The following is a 17,083-nucleotide window of genomic DNA, read 5'->3' as shown; positions in this document are numbered from 1 at the left end:
TTAAACTAAGCTTTGGACCCGCACTGGCGAAGTTTGACCTTAGTCTTTTCAACTTACTCTCATTTTCTTCTGTGACCGCAGCGCTGCTCGCTAGTATACTGCAACTAATATGAAAACTTCGCCCCTTCCTTGGAAACATGCGCTCACAAAGGAGAAATATCTCAATCTTGTACAGCAAAAGCCAGAACCCCAGCTGTGCACTCTAACATTTCATTTTATGTCAATGCACATCTAAAATTCAAGATCCCTGAAGACCTTTTAAAAGAAAATCCTCCTCGGAACAATTTGCATTGAAGTAAAGAGTGAGGATTTAACAAGTAATGGAGAATTAGGTACACTCGGCTCTCAACTTTTTACTCTACTTCTAATCAAAACACACTTCATCTTAAATTCTGAGATGATAGATGCAATATAAAATTTGAGGGCAGGCATAGGTACAAACTAGATTATTTGCTTATTCCATGTTTACAGAGAATGGAAAAAAACTAGGAGTTTAATTCAACGTTCAGTGATTGTCTTCTCTCCTTACTAAAATTAACAAGAAAGTTTACTGTAAGAGGAAAAAAAAGCTCTCACTTTTAAAATATGCTTCTAATTCTAGCCCTACAGTTGGCCTGCAAAGAGTGCAGAAGCAAGGCTCTCTGGAACGATCCCCAAGGAAACATTTGCTTTGGCTCCAAACAGGACACTTTTGTGCATCAAGAGTCAAATAAGATCAGCTGCTTCTCAATCCTTTCTGTTTAATGATCCCACTGATAGCCAAAAGGTAAACAGATGCATGGCTGTCTTTTCTGCATGTTCCTTGCTGGGAATCCAGATTGCTGCTCCAAGAGGTATCCGACAGCTATGGAGGCAACAATGCGGAGTCAGAATCTCCCTGGACAGTTGCATCATTTTCCCACACCACACCTGGATTTTTACTCTACGGAGAGACGTGGCTGTCCGTTACAACTCACGCGATCTTTGCAGCCTTTCCACAGTTCTGCTTAGCTCTCTCCTTCGACCAGTATCTCAGGACATACATCGCACCGTCAAACTGTCTTCTGAATATCTGGGGCTACTTAACACAATAATAAGGCAGAATAGAAGAAAGAGGACAAGAAGGCCTGTAAAAGAGCATCATCTTTTTCAAAGCCTCTGTTAGAACAGAGATAATAAATCACTGTATTAAATCAGGCTTCTACTGAAAAAAAAAAGTCCTTGGGGGTATCTCCGACAGAAGCATCATCAGGAACTACTGCTCTAGGAGAGTGCACCCTTGCTTAGAAAGGGTCAGAAACAGCAAAGCTGTCAGCACCACAGATCTGTTGAAGCAGCTTCGGTCTCATTCTAAGTCAGGAGAAAAGGTGTCCTTAATTTTAAAGAAGGATAAAATAACAAGTTGACCTTGCTGGTTCTTTCTAGTCCCAGCACCACAGCTGCAGTGTTCAGAGAGAGGGAGACCTGCCATTTCTGGAGCTGAGCCAGGACCAAGGGTGCTGAGAGAGGCCAGCTGGCTCGTGGTGGCACGCACAGGTCACCAAGGCACCTAGAAAGGGGCTCGAACAGAGGGCCATGGAGCATGAGGATGAAGTTGCCACGGAAGCTCAGCTCTCCAGGAGCAGCCTGGCTGCTGGCCCTGCAGGTGTGCTCCACCGAGGACAGGCAGCACCTCCATCCATCCATCCATCCATCCATCCATCCATCCATCCATCCACCCACCCACCCACCCACCCATCCCCGAGACTCCTGGCAGCCTCAGCTCAGCTAGGAAGAACCAAAGCAATCCAGCATACTCTGGCCAACGAGCAGCCCCACCAGCGTACAGTCCACGCTCAGCAACCAGAGCCCTGCACTGCCAAAAGCAGGGAGGGAAAGGGGCCATCAAGGCGGGCGCTCCCGTCTCCGGGCAGGGACCCGATGTAAAACCGCTGCGCGCTCACTGAAACACGCCACGCTACATCTAAAGCCAAATTTATACCGGAATAACAATAAATAAAGCTGAGAAGTTATTACAGCTCGGCTAATTTCAGAACAGCGCTAACCCCAGGCTGACGCCCGCTCCAGGATTTGCATTGCGGAGCACCTCTTCACCTTTCAAAGATAAATAGTCCAACGCGGCCGGTGCTTTGCACTGTGAAAGCTCTTGCACGGCTGTTTCGCAGTTCATTCCCTGAAGTGAGGAGTGTTTTTAATAACTGTTACCTGACAAGAGTAAGAGCAAAGAGCAAAACCTGTGGCAATACCAGTTGATCCCATTTGGCCTAACTGCTTGTTGTTATTTCCAGACTCTGGAGTTCTTTAAAATTCATAGGGACAGCCTGCAGTTTTAATAGAAGCTACCAAAATCCATCCTAAGATGTATCAAAAAAAAGCACACTTCCTGGAGGGGAATAGGAAACAGTCAGCATTTACAAAGATCTCTCCAGGAATTTTCTTTTTTTTTTTTTTTTTGAAGATCTTGCTTTGAAGTAGATGCTACCAAAGAATAAGGCTTCCAGAGCTCAGCAATATTTAATGTACTTCTACAGCAATGGATGACAACGTTGTTGTTTCAGCTATATTATAACAAAAATATTGTGGTTTTCCTGTATTCTAACAGAAGTAACTCAAGATTTACATCTCATTCATCTCATTCAGAAGTAGCCCTTAAGCCAAAAACAAGGAAGGGAGAGACCCTACTGCGTACAAAGGACTTCAGTAATCCTCATAGGGTGGCTGTCCAGTTGGGACATAAAGAAAGGCCAAAGAAAGATAAAACACCACTTGCGAAAAGCAGTTTTTCTACAATCATCTTGTGAGAGTGGAAAACACATACAGAAGATGAGTAACTTGAGTTAAAACTAAGATGGGGTGTCCTCACTAACCCAACAAAGGTCTGGATTCATGCTGTAAAGTCCAGCTGGTTAAAATATCCACATCCAATGTGAAAGTATTATCTAAACCACACAGGAGTGGAAACAATTCTCCATACTCCTCTGCTTCTCCACTTGGTGAAGCACCATCTCAATATCCCACATACACTAAAACCAGTTTGTTCACTTACAACTGATTAAAACGACCAGTTGGTAAACAGGGAGACCGAGGCAATTCCTTGGAGGAGAAGGGGGAGGCATGCTCGGTCATTACTTTTGCAAGCCTCCATAATACACAGACACAAATGGACTTTAACTATTCTTGAGCCTTATATTAGAATAACCAAATTTCTATTTGTGACTGGCTAGTGACAACTTGGGAATACGAATCCCCTTTTCATCCACACAATGACAAAGCATCCTTCTCCACCCACCCAACAGCATGAGCACCAGGCTGAAAGGATGAGAAGACACGGCCAAATAGGCTGCTTTAAGACATTATGCCATGGCAGTACTTCCCAGAAAAATCAGAAGTACACTAGCAGTTTTCCTAGTATTTCCACAGAGAGAAACAGATTTTCTACCAGGATTTCTAACCTTCTGTTTAGACTCCAGCTGTGGATTGGAGTACTTAATGCTGAAAAAAACCCCAACCTTTGCAAAGCATGAATCAACCTTCCAGATCTCCAAGGGAGTAATATCTGCACCACACACCAGTGGGAAAGCAGATGATACGAATAAGAGGTTCTTGGCGTTCATACAAATCACGAGTGGAAAAGGAATTGGAATTTAGGAGGAACATGTTCCCTCCCAGGGGACGTCCTTCAGATCTCACTTTGCTTGGTTGCCTCAGGCTTATTTTACTATTCGTCTTTAATGTCACCCTCCAAATGATGCTGTTGGTACTTACACAACCCTTCCACCAAGCCTCCTTCAATCTCAATCTCAGAGTTTACACCACTTTTCCCTTCCTTAAGGGCATATAGGCAGAAAGAAATTCAGTGAAAGGCAGAGAGTAGAGACAATAGTAATTTAAACGTTTGACAGAGAGAGAGAGAAAGCAAGCTAAAGTAATGTAAAAGCTACATACCCACAAATGCACCAATAAATTATAACCGCAGATTTTTTTTCATTTTTATTCACTTACCAAAGGAATACCTGCAAAACAAAATGAAGAAAAAGCAAAAAAATTAAAATCTCGGTGGATCAGTTGTAGGAACCTATGTCTCATATTAGTTTTATTTCAAACTTCACACATTTTGAGTTTTAAAACACATCTGTCAAGGAGTACAGAAACATGCCTGAACCACGTAACATGCAACTCAAAGGCACTAAATGGTAAATTGCTGCTACCTGGAAATGCAACAGCAGCAAATTCCCTCATTTCTGGACAAATTAAGCTGTTATTTAGCACCCCAAGCAATTGGCCACCCTTCTTTCAATAAAGATGCTAAAGCAGCATGCCCAGAAGAGACAGCACGGTCCCAAATCACAACAGATACTGGGCTTCACAAAGGGCTGCTCCTCACCTTCCTCTGATTTGAGAAACGCCTCCGAGCAAGCAACCCAGTTGATCGTGCAGCTTAACCACGTTCCACTGCAAGATCATTCATCTATGGTTTCCAAAGCACGCTGAGCACTTCCCAGGCAGAAGGCAGCAACTGAAGTTGTTAAAAGCACAAAGCTTAATGCATACTTCTGCGCTGCTGAAGCCCACGCTGCTGAAAAGCAAGAAGTTACTTCTCGCTGGTGAACTATTCATTGGGTTTTTTTCCCTTTTGAAGACAGAAAAGTCTAGCACCGTGCCATCTGCTAGCTGAGTGCTGTGCACTAGGTGCTCCCCAATCCTCAGTGTCCCAGGGAAAGTGATACACGCTTACTGTATCATTTTCATGTGAATTTTCACCACACTTTCGCCACATCATTTAACTTGCTTTTTCAACTGCTCTTCTCATTGACATTACAGTTAGCCTTAGCTACAACATAGTGATTTTCTGTAAGTTTACCAGTTCCGATTAAAAGTAAAACGCAAAGATTAACAAGTTTTAAGATGCTGTTCTTCAACAGACAGCTTGTGTTTACTCCCATTATGGCTTCAATCCCACATCAGGGCTTTATTATTTGTATCTGCAGTATACTGCATTACACTAACAAAAAAAAAAAAACACCAAGCCAAAAAAACCCAGAACCCCAAAATAAAAAAACACCCCAGGCTTTTAAAGATTTTCAGAAAGATTTGCTCTTACTGAAAATGTCCTGAATAGGTGTGCAAATTTTATACTCATACCCATGTAGTTCGAATACTTCTAAAATCCATCAATCTAAATATTTTACTACATATTTAACAACAATTTCATACAGGGCTACTGATGTATAGAGACCAATAACTTTGAAATGCACAATAAGTTTTAACTTTCTTAATAAAAGCGGCTCTTTATAAAGATATCTGTCATTAAGGGCAACCTAACTTCGCTATTCTCCACCACAGTTGTGGTGCAGTTAAACATAAACTTGTACGAATTATTCTTATTTCTTGGCAGAAGTTAAGAACCCCCTGAGGCTCATTTAAAACACACACACAGAGACACACACAAAATGAGGAATTAATAAAATATTGTATTCTTCTGAACCACATTAAGTTTTCTGACGTGTGTCTGTTGCTGATTACATCAATCTAGGCTCCATAACTTGTCATGTGATGACAGGCAAACACTTGTGAATTTATTTCTCTGAAGAAGCCTGCGATACAAATGCCAAGGAAACCAAACCAAATGGCCCACTCCAAATACATAAAAGCAGCAGGGCTTCTTGCAGGGATTTTTTTTTTTTTTTATAGGTACAAACAGGCTGGTACCCAATTCCCGCAGACTTCAGGTTGTAGTTTGGAACGTAATTACCATTTTTCCTTTTCAAGGTCCTCTTCCTTGCTTATATGGAGTAAACAGAAGTGTTTACTAAAAAAACGGATTTTTTTCCTACTGCCTGCCTTGGCATTTGAAACATTAACGACAGATAATGACAAGTAAAAACATGGATTTGATTTTGCGGGTTTGGGGTTTTTTGGTAAATTTCAACAGAGTAACTTTTGATCTGCACATTGTCAAAACCAGAAATTTTGCAAATTCAAAGTATATTCCATTCAGATTTTCTAAATCAAATTAAAACGTGATGTCATTTCTGGTTGGAGAAATAATGTAATTAGCCATGACTTGTCGTTAGAGGCAAACTTCATGTCACACTTAGAAAGACTGTAAGTATCAGCTGGGAATCATAAACATCATCAAATATTTGGGTTAAATTGTTTTCACCACATTGTCATGCTGATTAATTCTAGCTCAAGTATATTCCTGGAAAGCAAAAATTGATAGCAAAACATAGTTTAAACTACATTAAACTACATCACTCCTGATGAAAATACTTCCCGCCGTCAGTGCCCATGGTGGAGGCAGCATGGAGCCGAGCTGCGTTTGAAGACACGGCTCGGCAAGAGCTTCCCATGTCTCCAAACCACACGCAGGCACAAAAACTGTGCAAAAAACCAGGGAGCTCCCAAACCAACCCAGCAGAAAACACCGCCTCTTCTGTATAACATCTCTTTTTTCTGCATGCAAAGCATGCGGGATGATGGTTTCTATTTGCTCAAGGAGGAGGAAAAGCAGATCGGCCAGACCTGCCCAACAAATTTACATTCCTTCTCCGCTCATCTACCCCATAGCTACACAGATTATTTAATGCAAGAGTTGACTGGGACAGGGACTCCTCTTACAAGTCTGTAAAACGTAACAAAATTCTAAATAGAGTCTAGTAAGAAATAGCATTAGAACATAGACAGGAACTCTTATCTTTACGTGTGATGCTTACCAGGAAAATACATCTGTATTTATAATACAAAAATAGAAAAAAAAAAACCAGTCCTACCCACCATTCACATCCCAGCAGCGCCCAACACCACAAGATCCTTCCAACTAAACTGATTTCCACAGGCAGGATAAATCCCTGCTGCATCCCTAATCCGCAGCCAGTGTTAACAGCTTCTCTCACTATTCTCCATGGAGAACATCTCGACGGAAAGTGAACCCAGATGTCAACTTTCATCTCCATTCTGAATCTCTCTTATTCTCTGGGCTGTACAACTTGGGATGGGGGAAAAAGTATTTGGGTAGCACAGACACATTTTCTATTCTCCATCAGGATACGGCTCCAAAATCTGCTGTAATGCCGTTTCCACAGCAGCACCTCTCCACAATGGAAACCAGGTAGAAGCCACACTGTGAGGTATTCCTTCCCTGTGAAGGGCGGAAACGTGACACATTAACTACCCTGGTCCCCCCTCCGGTACCCAGCCAGGGAGAGGAGGAAGCAGGGACCATCTCCCCAGGAGAGCGCAGCAGCCTCAGACCCCAGCGGGCAATCAAATGGACACACAACTGGCAGAGTGCAGAGCTTCCTTCCAAAATTTCAGTAACAGGGAAAGCTGGATGAGCTGCCTGCCAGAAATGCAGGCATTGCATTAGGGGAGGAAAAAAAAGGGCTAAGCCACGGAAGTATAGAAAATGTGGAAATTCCACCTACCCCAAGACAGGGGTGGTCTGCGAATCACCTCTGACAGACGCCTGTCTAAGCAACGATGGAGACTGCACCTCCCTCTCCAGGTATTCAGCCCAGTTTTCCTCCATATGTACATTTAGAAGGCTTTTCCTTATGTCCACCACGTAAACCAACAGCTTCTTGTCCTCTCCGCGTGGAGACAGCAAACACAGAGAACAACTAATTTCCATCCTCTCTGCTGCTTTCACACACTTGAAGATCTTTGTCTCCTTTCCCAGTTTTCCTTTCTCCCAACTAATCAAACTCAGCTCCTTCAGCTTTTCACCACAACAGGCCACTTTCTTCCCCGCCGCCGAGGCTTGTGCCTCTTCTCTGCCCGGCGTGGGGCCGTAGCCACTTCCAGCGCAATGTGACAACCAGACACGAGATGCTGGCTGACACCTCCCAGCTCCGAGAAGTGGAAAACCTCATCCACGGCTGTCTTGCACATGACGCTCCTAAAAGTTACTAGTTTACGTGCCTGAAAGCTTGTTTGGTGAACCACAATATACGAACCAAATTAAAGCTGTAAACACTTCAGGACAACAAAAACCATCTTTTCAATGTATATATATGTACAGGACCTGGCACCTGGGGATCCACTTCCTCAGCACACTGCCTCAAAACAAAGAAGCCAGTTGGCAAACATCACTTGCAAGAGACCGAGAGTCCATCAAAATGAAATGACAGAATTAGTCTAGTGCACCATTAATTTCAGAACATCATTAACTTAAAAGTGTGGGGGTAAGAAACATTTTTGACAGCTGGTTTCAGTTGCTGCCAAGCCTTTAGTATTGCACAGCGGTCGTGGGGGGAGGAAATAAGCTAGAATGGTAGTAAATGAAACCACTCGTCTGGTTTCTGGATTCACTTTATTGTGGTCACAGATCTCTAAAAACTGGGATTCTGCGCTCTGTAATTACAACATCCACATTTAAATGGAAGGAACAGGGATAACATTAAAAAAAGAGTGCTCGAGGATGAGGTTTACTCCTCGGTTTGCACATGGTGCTGGGAAAGGTGCCTGGGCAGAGCTGGAGCCAACCAGCTGATGAGGAACGGCACGGCCGCCCTCCTGGAGCCACGCCGGGTGCTCGCACCCGCGCCCATCCCGCGCAGCCGTCGCGGTCGGGCGCTGCCGCACGGCTCTCCCCGTGGCCGAGCAAGCGGCAAGCCATCGAAGCACCACTTTATTTTCCCCTTGCAAGGCAGGGAACCAGGCTTGGTTAAGAGACCAAATGTGAATTACCCAGCTAAGCCCCGGCACTCGCCAACTGTTCTGTCCGTGCTCATTTCCAAAGCTAAAAATTATTGCAAGCCCTGGCTTATGTGACTGCAGAATTTGCCAAACTCAAGGGAAGTTTGCTTTGGTTAAATCCTTCCAGTGCCAAAACCAGACGCTGAAATGGCAGCCTCGAGAACCCTATTCTGAGCTGCTCCTTAAGCCGGATGGTGAGTCCAAGGCAGGAAAGGTGAGAATGGGAGCCGGCAGCAAGAAGGCGACCGCAGCAGCACTGCAGCTCCTCCACCCCGCTTCACCCTGCCAGAGCCCGGCAGGAGCCACACCAGGCTGCCCGACCTGCCGAAATCGCTGCATTTCCCTAGGCAGAATGAACTTGAAAAGCATGTGCATGGCAAGTGGAAACAGACATGGTGGAAAATAAAGGGGTCAGCATCGGCTTGGACACATTCAAGCCCTAGAACAAGAGGTCAGTCCCACCACGGCATTTTGGTGTGAGTGCGTGCACGGGGGGGCAGCACAAAACAAGTGCTGCCATCCTGCTTTTTCAGGACCAGCAGCAGAAAGGTTTTGTATTTCTGCTGTCAGCATGCTGGCAGGTAAAATCCCAGGAAAACTGCATTTCAGTAATTCCATTCCTTGCTTAAAAAAGAAAAGAATCATTTAACTGCATTAATTAATCTCTTTTTGAAGGTTGGCCCCCCACTGCCAACCATTCTGCAGACTGAGTGCGATTCCCGATTGAATGAAGAAGTCTGCAGCAAGGCCATGGTTTCAGTGAAAGCGTGGTCATTTCCTCTACACTAAGTTCATAAAGACATGAGTTATTCTAGTGCAAGTTTCCACCTACTTTCTACCCCAGACCCTTCCCCCAAGAGAGCTTGCCTGTTTTTGCAGTCGCTTGCCTCCCCTTCTCCAGGACGGAGCTGTTTACCCAGACAGACCTGGAACATTTCTCCAGTAACATGGCTCAGCCCTGCGATAACTCTCCTTGTGCAGTAACCCCAGCCCAGTGATGAGCCGGCACCGCTGGTAGCAAACACTGTTCTTGAGAATAAATTTCTGGATTAAGACCCTTAGGGAAGTTAGTAAACACAGATCCCACCAGGGCTTGGACCCTTCCCTAACCCCTGATTGCTTTTCGGCTGTACCAATCACCGTATTAACATTCTTTCCAACCACAGCTGTTTCAGAAGTTAGATGAGTTAAACAACATGAACGTGTGCTGGACCAGACTGGGTGCATGAAGCTATTTGGCAAGTTACAGTTTAACAAAAAAACAAAAACAAAAACCATTATTCATTCTTTTCCTAAATCTTTCAGCTGTGGAATCAATACCCAAGTCTACATACTGGATACAGCTGGCAATTAGATGTGCCAGATAATAAGCAATTAAAAAATATTTGTCTCAGTCTCTGGCAAAGCCCTGTGGTACATCAGACACTGCACAGCCACGCCACTAACCACATAATCTTCTGATAATTTCTTTGCTCTCATTTTCTCATCGGCCGTGATTTGCAGAAGTGATTGGAATCTAGAGACAGTTTGTGCAAAGGAAACACTGGGGTGTTATTAACTGTCCATAGAGTATGTGCAGCTCCCTGTGCAATGGCTTTACCCTGTATCCAATTCCAATTGCCACTGATGTTTTAACACGGTCTTCTCACGGAATCAAGTCAGGGGCAGGGGAAGCAGGAAGAAGGTGAAAGAATATTGCTACGTGCCTTTTGCTGACATTTGCTATGCTATCAAAGCATTACGCTCTACAACGTTAAGTCATTTTGTCAGGCTTTCTGCAAAGCGAAGCAGCAGACACACACCACTGCTTTTCTATGTTTTCTTAATACTAGATACAGGTAACAGCCCTGACATTTAGACAGAAGCGGTTACTGGAATTAATGTGATAAAAGGTTATGAACCAGGACTCAGAGGGCAATTCCACAGTGCACATTTAACAGACGGAGCATGCGTTGGCGGCAGAAGGAGCTGGCTGGCAATGGGATGCTCACGGGAGCAGCACCAGTCGGCACCCGAACAGCCGGGGAACGCTGCGGTACGGACATAACGCTACAGCCCCTGCACACACCTTAAGGGGACCCTCGGCACAATACTGTTTTCTACTGTAGACAAAAGAAATGATCTCTTCTACACGCGGTGATTTCATTTTTATAGATCTCTGGCTATCTTACACCAGATTTAAATAAAAAAAAAATCCTTCAAAAGTGCTATTATTAAGTGAAGCGAAGCCAGTAATTACAGTAAGTCAAAACAATACATGCAACCAATCAATGTAAAATATTTAAATTCCCCTTTAGTTTCCCTCTTTTTAAACCTATTTAAGTTTCTACAAGCATTCACATTATTCAGACGTCGTTAATCTTAGAGGCACTACTTGCTACAAAATCAATAGCCGCAGCAGTAATGCTGCAATCTCCACGCTGCAGCTGCTCAAAAAACCCCGGCACACCATTTCACCAAAGCCGCTTCTCTTGTATTTCGTATCATGTTTCAACGGCAAGTTAGACTTGCCACGGTTCAGTTCTTCTCCAGGAATATATTCACGGAAGCAGGCAACGACCAGACCTGGTGCAGCCCGAGACCCCACCGAAGCATCCCTTGACAGCCCTGAAGGCTTTTGGCAGCTCCTCTTCTACTGACAGCTCATGCAGATCTTCTCAAATTCATGTCATAGCTGGACCTGGCTTCTTAATCAGGTTCATCTCTGCCTGCCTTTTCAGTCTACGCCACTCTCACAGACTAATGCACGTTTTTTGGAGTAGATGTGGGCAGGAGCACACTCAAACCTCCTTGGACATCCTATGGCAACTGCGGTCTTTGCTCCTACTTGCCCCTTTAAAAATCCCAGCCTAAATTAATGGCATACAACCCGTTGCCATTGAGCATTTAACTCAACTGCCTCAACCAAGACAAGTAACCTCACACTGCAGAGCACACGTTTACAGGTCTCGTGGACTACGGAAGGCCAGCCAGCCATGGCACCACCCTCCTCCTTCCCAGCCACGCTGAATGCCAGGCGAGCAGATGGCAAGGGCCGGCCCCTCTCCAGGACTGCTGCTAAACCAAAAGCCAGCCTAGGGCAGGGAGGGGAAACCTTACACATGCTGGGGGGGGAACGCTAAATGATTCATTTCTGACATCAGCCATGATTAAATTTTAATCTCTCAAACAAAAATATGGTTCTCATTAGCCTCATTAGTTCCCAGTTGTACAGCAAGGCAACAGTGTCACATGGTATTAATCTTTGTTTTCATTAATATGTCATATCAACTGCTCACGGCTGCTCTCAGCATTCTTTGAAACCGATACGCTCCCTCTCTTCTGTGCGAGTAGGAAGTGCCAAAAAGCAGCTTCCTCGACAGGAAGGATGACCCCCTGAGATCCTTCAACTTTTGGGTTACGTTTCTAGAGATAATCTTTTCTTTCTGGGGAAAGAGGGAGGGGAGTTCGGAGCAAAAGGGATGCAAGGCTGCAATCCGCAATAACAAAGAAATTCCTGAGGTTTATTGCCAAGGCCAGGCCAGATAAAGGAGTAAGATATTCTAAGTTTTCTTGTTGTTGTTGTCATTGGGATATTTTGGAAAGCTAGAAAAATAAAGCCAGGTTCCAAAAGGGTTCTTTGCAAGCGGGTTATTTGCAAAGCCCCTAGCAAACTTCAAACGACTCCAATTTAGCATACGCATCAAGGTGGTATTTGTTGATGTGATTCATCTAAAGTCCTAAATACTTTTTTTTTTTTTAATACAATTGTACACTGGATGCAGGCACAAAATTAATTTTTGCTTGCACTTCAAACTTTAATATCTGTAAAGTTAATATTAATCAAGTCTTACAGTCCCTCAGTTCAAGCTTGTATTACTTCCAGACAGGCAGATAAAGCAGGATATAGACTAATGGAAAGACCTTGCCAAGGTCACACAGTTAAGTACAGCCCGACGCATCCATTCCTGCCTGTGCAGTGCCACCTCGGAGAACTTCCCAAGGGAACCAAGCATACTGATGAATGGACACGCAAGTTCCTATTCCCTACTTGCACGGCTCCTCATCTTTCAGTGTTTGCTTGCTTGGGGGCAGTCAAAAGTCTTACCGAATTACCCAAGTTACTTAATAAAACGTGCATTAGCTCAAGTGCACCCGTGTGGATATGTTCATTCACCCTTGATCTGGCTCTGGTCTGCTGGAAGCTCTAAGGGTGATTCTTCCATCTGTATTTTGCATGTCAGACTAGGACTCTTCTAGTCATAAAATCAGGATTTCCAGAAGTGCTGTGCCCTTGTCATAAGAGGGTCACAAACCAGTACACTTAAAAATGGGAATGATGTTTTACCAAATCCAGCCCACAATTCACATGCTGGCTGTTTTACAAGCTGGAATAAGAAATTCAGAAGAGATCTGTTTCTAACCTTTACTGGATAGGATGACACCAGACAAAAACCCAACTGCGTTAGACTGAAAAACCAAAGCTGTAGAATATAACAGGAAAGAAAGTGGGGAAGAGGTCCATTTAATGGCTACTAATGCCCTCCTGGAGAGTGAAAACACAGCCCTGAGCATCTCATCAGCTCCCTAGCATTTAATGGAGTTCAGCCTGAACCAGTCACCAGTTCATCCGCTAGCACACACAAGACTGTGATTAAAGTCCTGCATAGGTCAAGTGGTTTTTAATGAGACATATAAACCACAAAACCTCCATGACATACAAGTCTTTCTTCTTTCTCTGTTGTAAATGAACTTCTGAGAACGGTAATTTAATTGCAATTAAATTACATGCCTCAGAGACATGCTTTCATGACCTGCAGTATACCTCTCCCTCCAATAAGTCCTTAATATTACATTTAAAAGCTATTAATACTATTTTCAATCAGCTAAATATGAAAAAAAAAACCCAGGCATTTGGGGCCAGAAAGACAGAGGCATGTGCTCCTCTCTGTGCTCTAGAAAAGTGCTGCAGCATCTGCAACTTCTTGGGAACCACCTGGGCACGAGGGCTTCGAAGGGCACGTGAACACAGCTCAAACGGCCCTCGCCTGCAATCTCTGGGGTTGCACAGCGGTGAAGCACTGTTCGGTTTCATATTCCTTGCAGAAAAAAAGGTGTGCTGCTTAGTCTTATTTTACCCTAAATACCTGTTAGCAGTAGCTCCACCAACATTTTCCACAAGGGAAGAACACACTGAAAAGAACGCTGTAGCCACCTCATACTATAATGTTTTATTTATTGGCTTGTTTAATCTATTCCCTTGAGCTCTTGTAACTCTACCAGAATCTTAGTCATGAAAGAAAAAAAGGCAATAGGATTTAAAAACCCACAATTCTAGCTTTTGTATCAAGTGTCTTACAAACTGTACCACTGAACGCTCTCTAACAGTGGGCAATACGCTTTGTAAAATGAAACAACACAATAACCAAGGGGAAGGAAGGGTTTTCAGATGACATTTGAAAATGCTGGGGGGGTGGTTCGGTGAGGAAACAACAGAAGAAGAAACAGGAGATCAGTGGCAGAGTAGTTTAAAAGTTTGTTTATATAAGAAAATGTAATAGCTCTCTGGAGACACCTTACTGTGGGATAAAAGTGATTTTATTCCAGAATTACGAATTCACTTTAGAAGTGCATTAGTTATTCTGGTACAAAAATGATTCAACTTCTGCCGGAACGCCTCTCCCAGAGAGCTTGTCCTAACAAAGGACCTCTACTGCTGATGGTCCATCTCTGCAGACATATGCCCCACCAGAAACCGTAGGGAATAAAACCACAAATGGAGGTTTCATGAGGTCACCTGCAACAAGTATTTTTCCTTTTAAACAAAGGGGCAGCTTTTCCCATTCTTTTTTAAATGTACGGCAATCCATTATATTAATATTCAGGAGGGAGGAAGTGGGGAGAAAGGCAAAGCCATTCGTATTGGACCTGTGGAGCTGCACTGTTCTTCCAATGACTGAACCCAGACAAGCAGGACTTGCAGTCTGCAAAATGGACGCTGAAATATGGGGAATTCCCACAAAATCTTTTTAAGCATCTTTAGCTTCGTTAAATAGCTTCTATTATACTCAAACTGGGACCACTTTTTACTGTTACTATTTTACTGAAATTAGGCATCGTCTGGAGAAACTACAAGAAAAATCAAGGCTCAAATTAACATAATGATTAAGCACTTCACCCAGCCTATGGGTCAGACATTATATATTCTTTTGCACTGGCAGACCTTTGGATTCTTGAGAGTCTCCTCCTACTTCAAAATGAAAAGTTCAAAATGGCAGAGGGGAAAAAAAAATACAGTATTTTAAGACAGACGCACTGAGCTTGTGATGCAAGGGCTGCACCGTTATACACATGCCCCATGACCCAGAGAAGACCTGAGCAGATTCTGAGTCTGAGCAGACCCCGAATACCACAGCTGTTTTGGGAACAGAGTGCCCAGAATTACAAAAGCTTCCCTGTGCCTTCCACTTTCAAATTTGGCAAAGGCAATCTTGGCCTCGCATTTCACAGGTACCAAAATTAATATGCTGTTCTCTGAAAGCTAGCCTAGTTTTGAGAACCACCAAAGTACATCTTATTTCAGACAGTTCACCTGCACTTTGGCAGAGCCAACAGTAAACTGGCAAAGTCAAGAATTCAGGGCCAGGACAACATCCTGGCCCCAGTTCTCAGGATTTTAGGTTGCCAAAGTAATCCTTATCCCGCAAAATCCATTACAAACAGCTCACGTCAGCCTGTTCCAGGAGCAGCTGTCTTGAGGGTTATTACACCCTCCAAGACCTTTAGCTGGTCCCTTGCCATGCTGTCACAGCAGGCTCAGCTGTCCCCAGGCACACTGTGTATTCCCCGGCTCACAGGTGGAGGTCTGCAGTACCAGGGCAGGCAGGCAACATCTCCTGCCCTTCAAAGGAGACGGTTTGCTCTTCTGAAGCTTCCTCTGACTCTGAGCCCAAGCCAGCTGGACAGCAGTTGAAAGACCCGCTCCTGCAGCAGCGCCCGGTATCTGGAGACTCCAGCCCAAAACAAATAGAAACATTTAAAATTAAAATAGAAAAAGGCAATAAAAGGAATAAATTGTTCCTCACTGGCCTAAAGAAGAGAACTCTATTCCTCCTTATCACCCCGTATCTTCCTTGAACTGGCTTCCCAGGCAACTACTGCAAAGGATTTTTCTGGATCGGCTCAGCTGATGGGTGCGTGCCCAGCCCAGCAGTGCCAGCTCGCAGGAGTCCACGCCTGCCGGCTGCAGAGGAACACTAAGAAAGACTGTACAATAACTACAAAACAACGTGGCCACAGGAGGATTTTCTTCCTCATTTCAGACGCCTCTTTGCTGAGCTATCTCGTAACTCTGATCAGGAATGCCTGACAATGTTGCCCTTTCCCTTTATAAGAAGTCACTGTGGTCTTCAACAGATGCTCTGGAGAAGAATCAGAACTCATCAAAACCTCTCAATCTGCCCAAATTTGAGAGTAAGACAAAGTTAACAGACTATCTAAGCCCACCTACAAACCAGTGTGAAAAGGGAGTTTTAAAGCCAGCCTTATTTTTAAGGCCAATGCTGCCACCCACCCACCCACGATTAGCAGCAGAATTCATGAGATTTCAGGTACTCTCAGCTCATCCCTCGTGCCACCACAATTCCCTGAAGGACAGTGAGAAATTAGTTAAACCCCGCCTTTGCTCTTTCCCCACGTTTACTTGCCCTGTAAGTACCTAGCCACCCAGCATCCCCTTCTCCAGGAATTGAATGTCACACTGTATGCACAATAATAATATGGTTTTGACCACCCAGTGACCCATTTCGGAGGATCTAATGAAAAATGTAACCACAGCTGAATGAACTGTACTGCTGGGTTACTTTGATTCTTTTCCCTCACCCCTTTACAAGAACCACCTAATTTCCTGTTTAATATATTCGATGGCACAATTGAGAAGAGATGAAGTTGAGGCAACGCCTCCTATTGCCCCCTCTTTTCTCTCTCACCCCTTCCCCAGAAGAACCTACCCATTCCCCTGGTGTGTTATCACTGTATACCAGGAGTCACCTGCCTGTGCCAGGGTAACTTTTAAACTCCAAATGTGAAGTAGCAAAGGAGGAAAAAATACAGCCTTATCTCAAATATGAAGAGTCAATTCCTTTCAACCACAGCATCCACAAAAGGCAAACTCTGGGCTCCACTTGCATTCCTGCTGGCCAGCTCATTGTCTTCAGAGCTGCAGAGACCTAACGCTTGGCCCTGAGCTTCTAACCCCTCTCAGGAAGAGGCATCTGGACATGGGCTGCTGGACACTGGTGGTGGTTCAGTGCAGCAGTGGCAAAAGGCTCCCCTCGCTATCCCCTGCCCTTCGCCTCTCCCTTTAAGACTTGAAAGACGACAAAAACAGCCACGCATTCAACAGGCACAACTGGATTTCTTTTGG

The 17,083-nt window shown here is 44.3% G+C and overlaps 1 protein-coding gene across 4 annotated transcripts in view; it reads right to left on the bottom strand.

The window, feature by feature from the left end:
- The window catches only part of LMF1 (lipase maturation factor 1), a 240,766-nt gene that overhangs the window by 211,348 nt on the left and 12,335 nt on the right, over positions 1 to 17,083 (bottom strand). The window contains exon 3 of one of the 4 annotated variants that reach the window (XM_075165486.1): positions 3,982 to 3,992. The exons of the other annotated variants lie outside the window; for them this stretch is intronic. Coding sequence (XP_075021587.1) covers positions 3,982 to 3,992 — 11 coding nt within the window. The remainder of the gene's footprint in view (positions 1 to 3,981; positions 3,993 to 17,083) is intronic. 4 annotated transcript variants of the gene reach the window in all.

The sequence above is a fragment of the Calonectris borealis genome, chromosome 16, assembly GCF_964195595.1.
Source record: "Calonectris borealis chromosome 16, bCalBor7.hap1.2, whole genome shotgun sequence".
In the NCBI taxonomy this organism is placed as follows: Eukaryota; Metazoa; Chordata; class Aves; order Procellariiformes; family Procellariidae; genus Calonectris; species Calonectris borealis.
The sequence above is the reverse complement of the archived record's forward strand: the minus strand, read 5'-3'. Positions and strand labels throughout refer to the sequence as shown.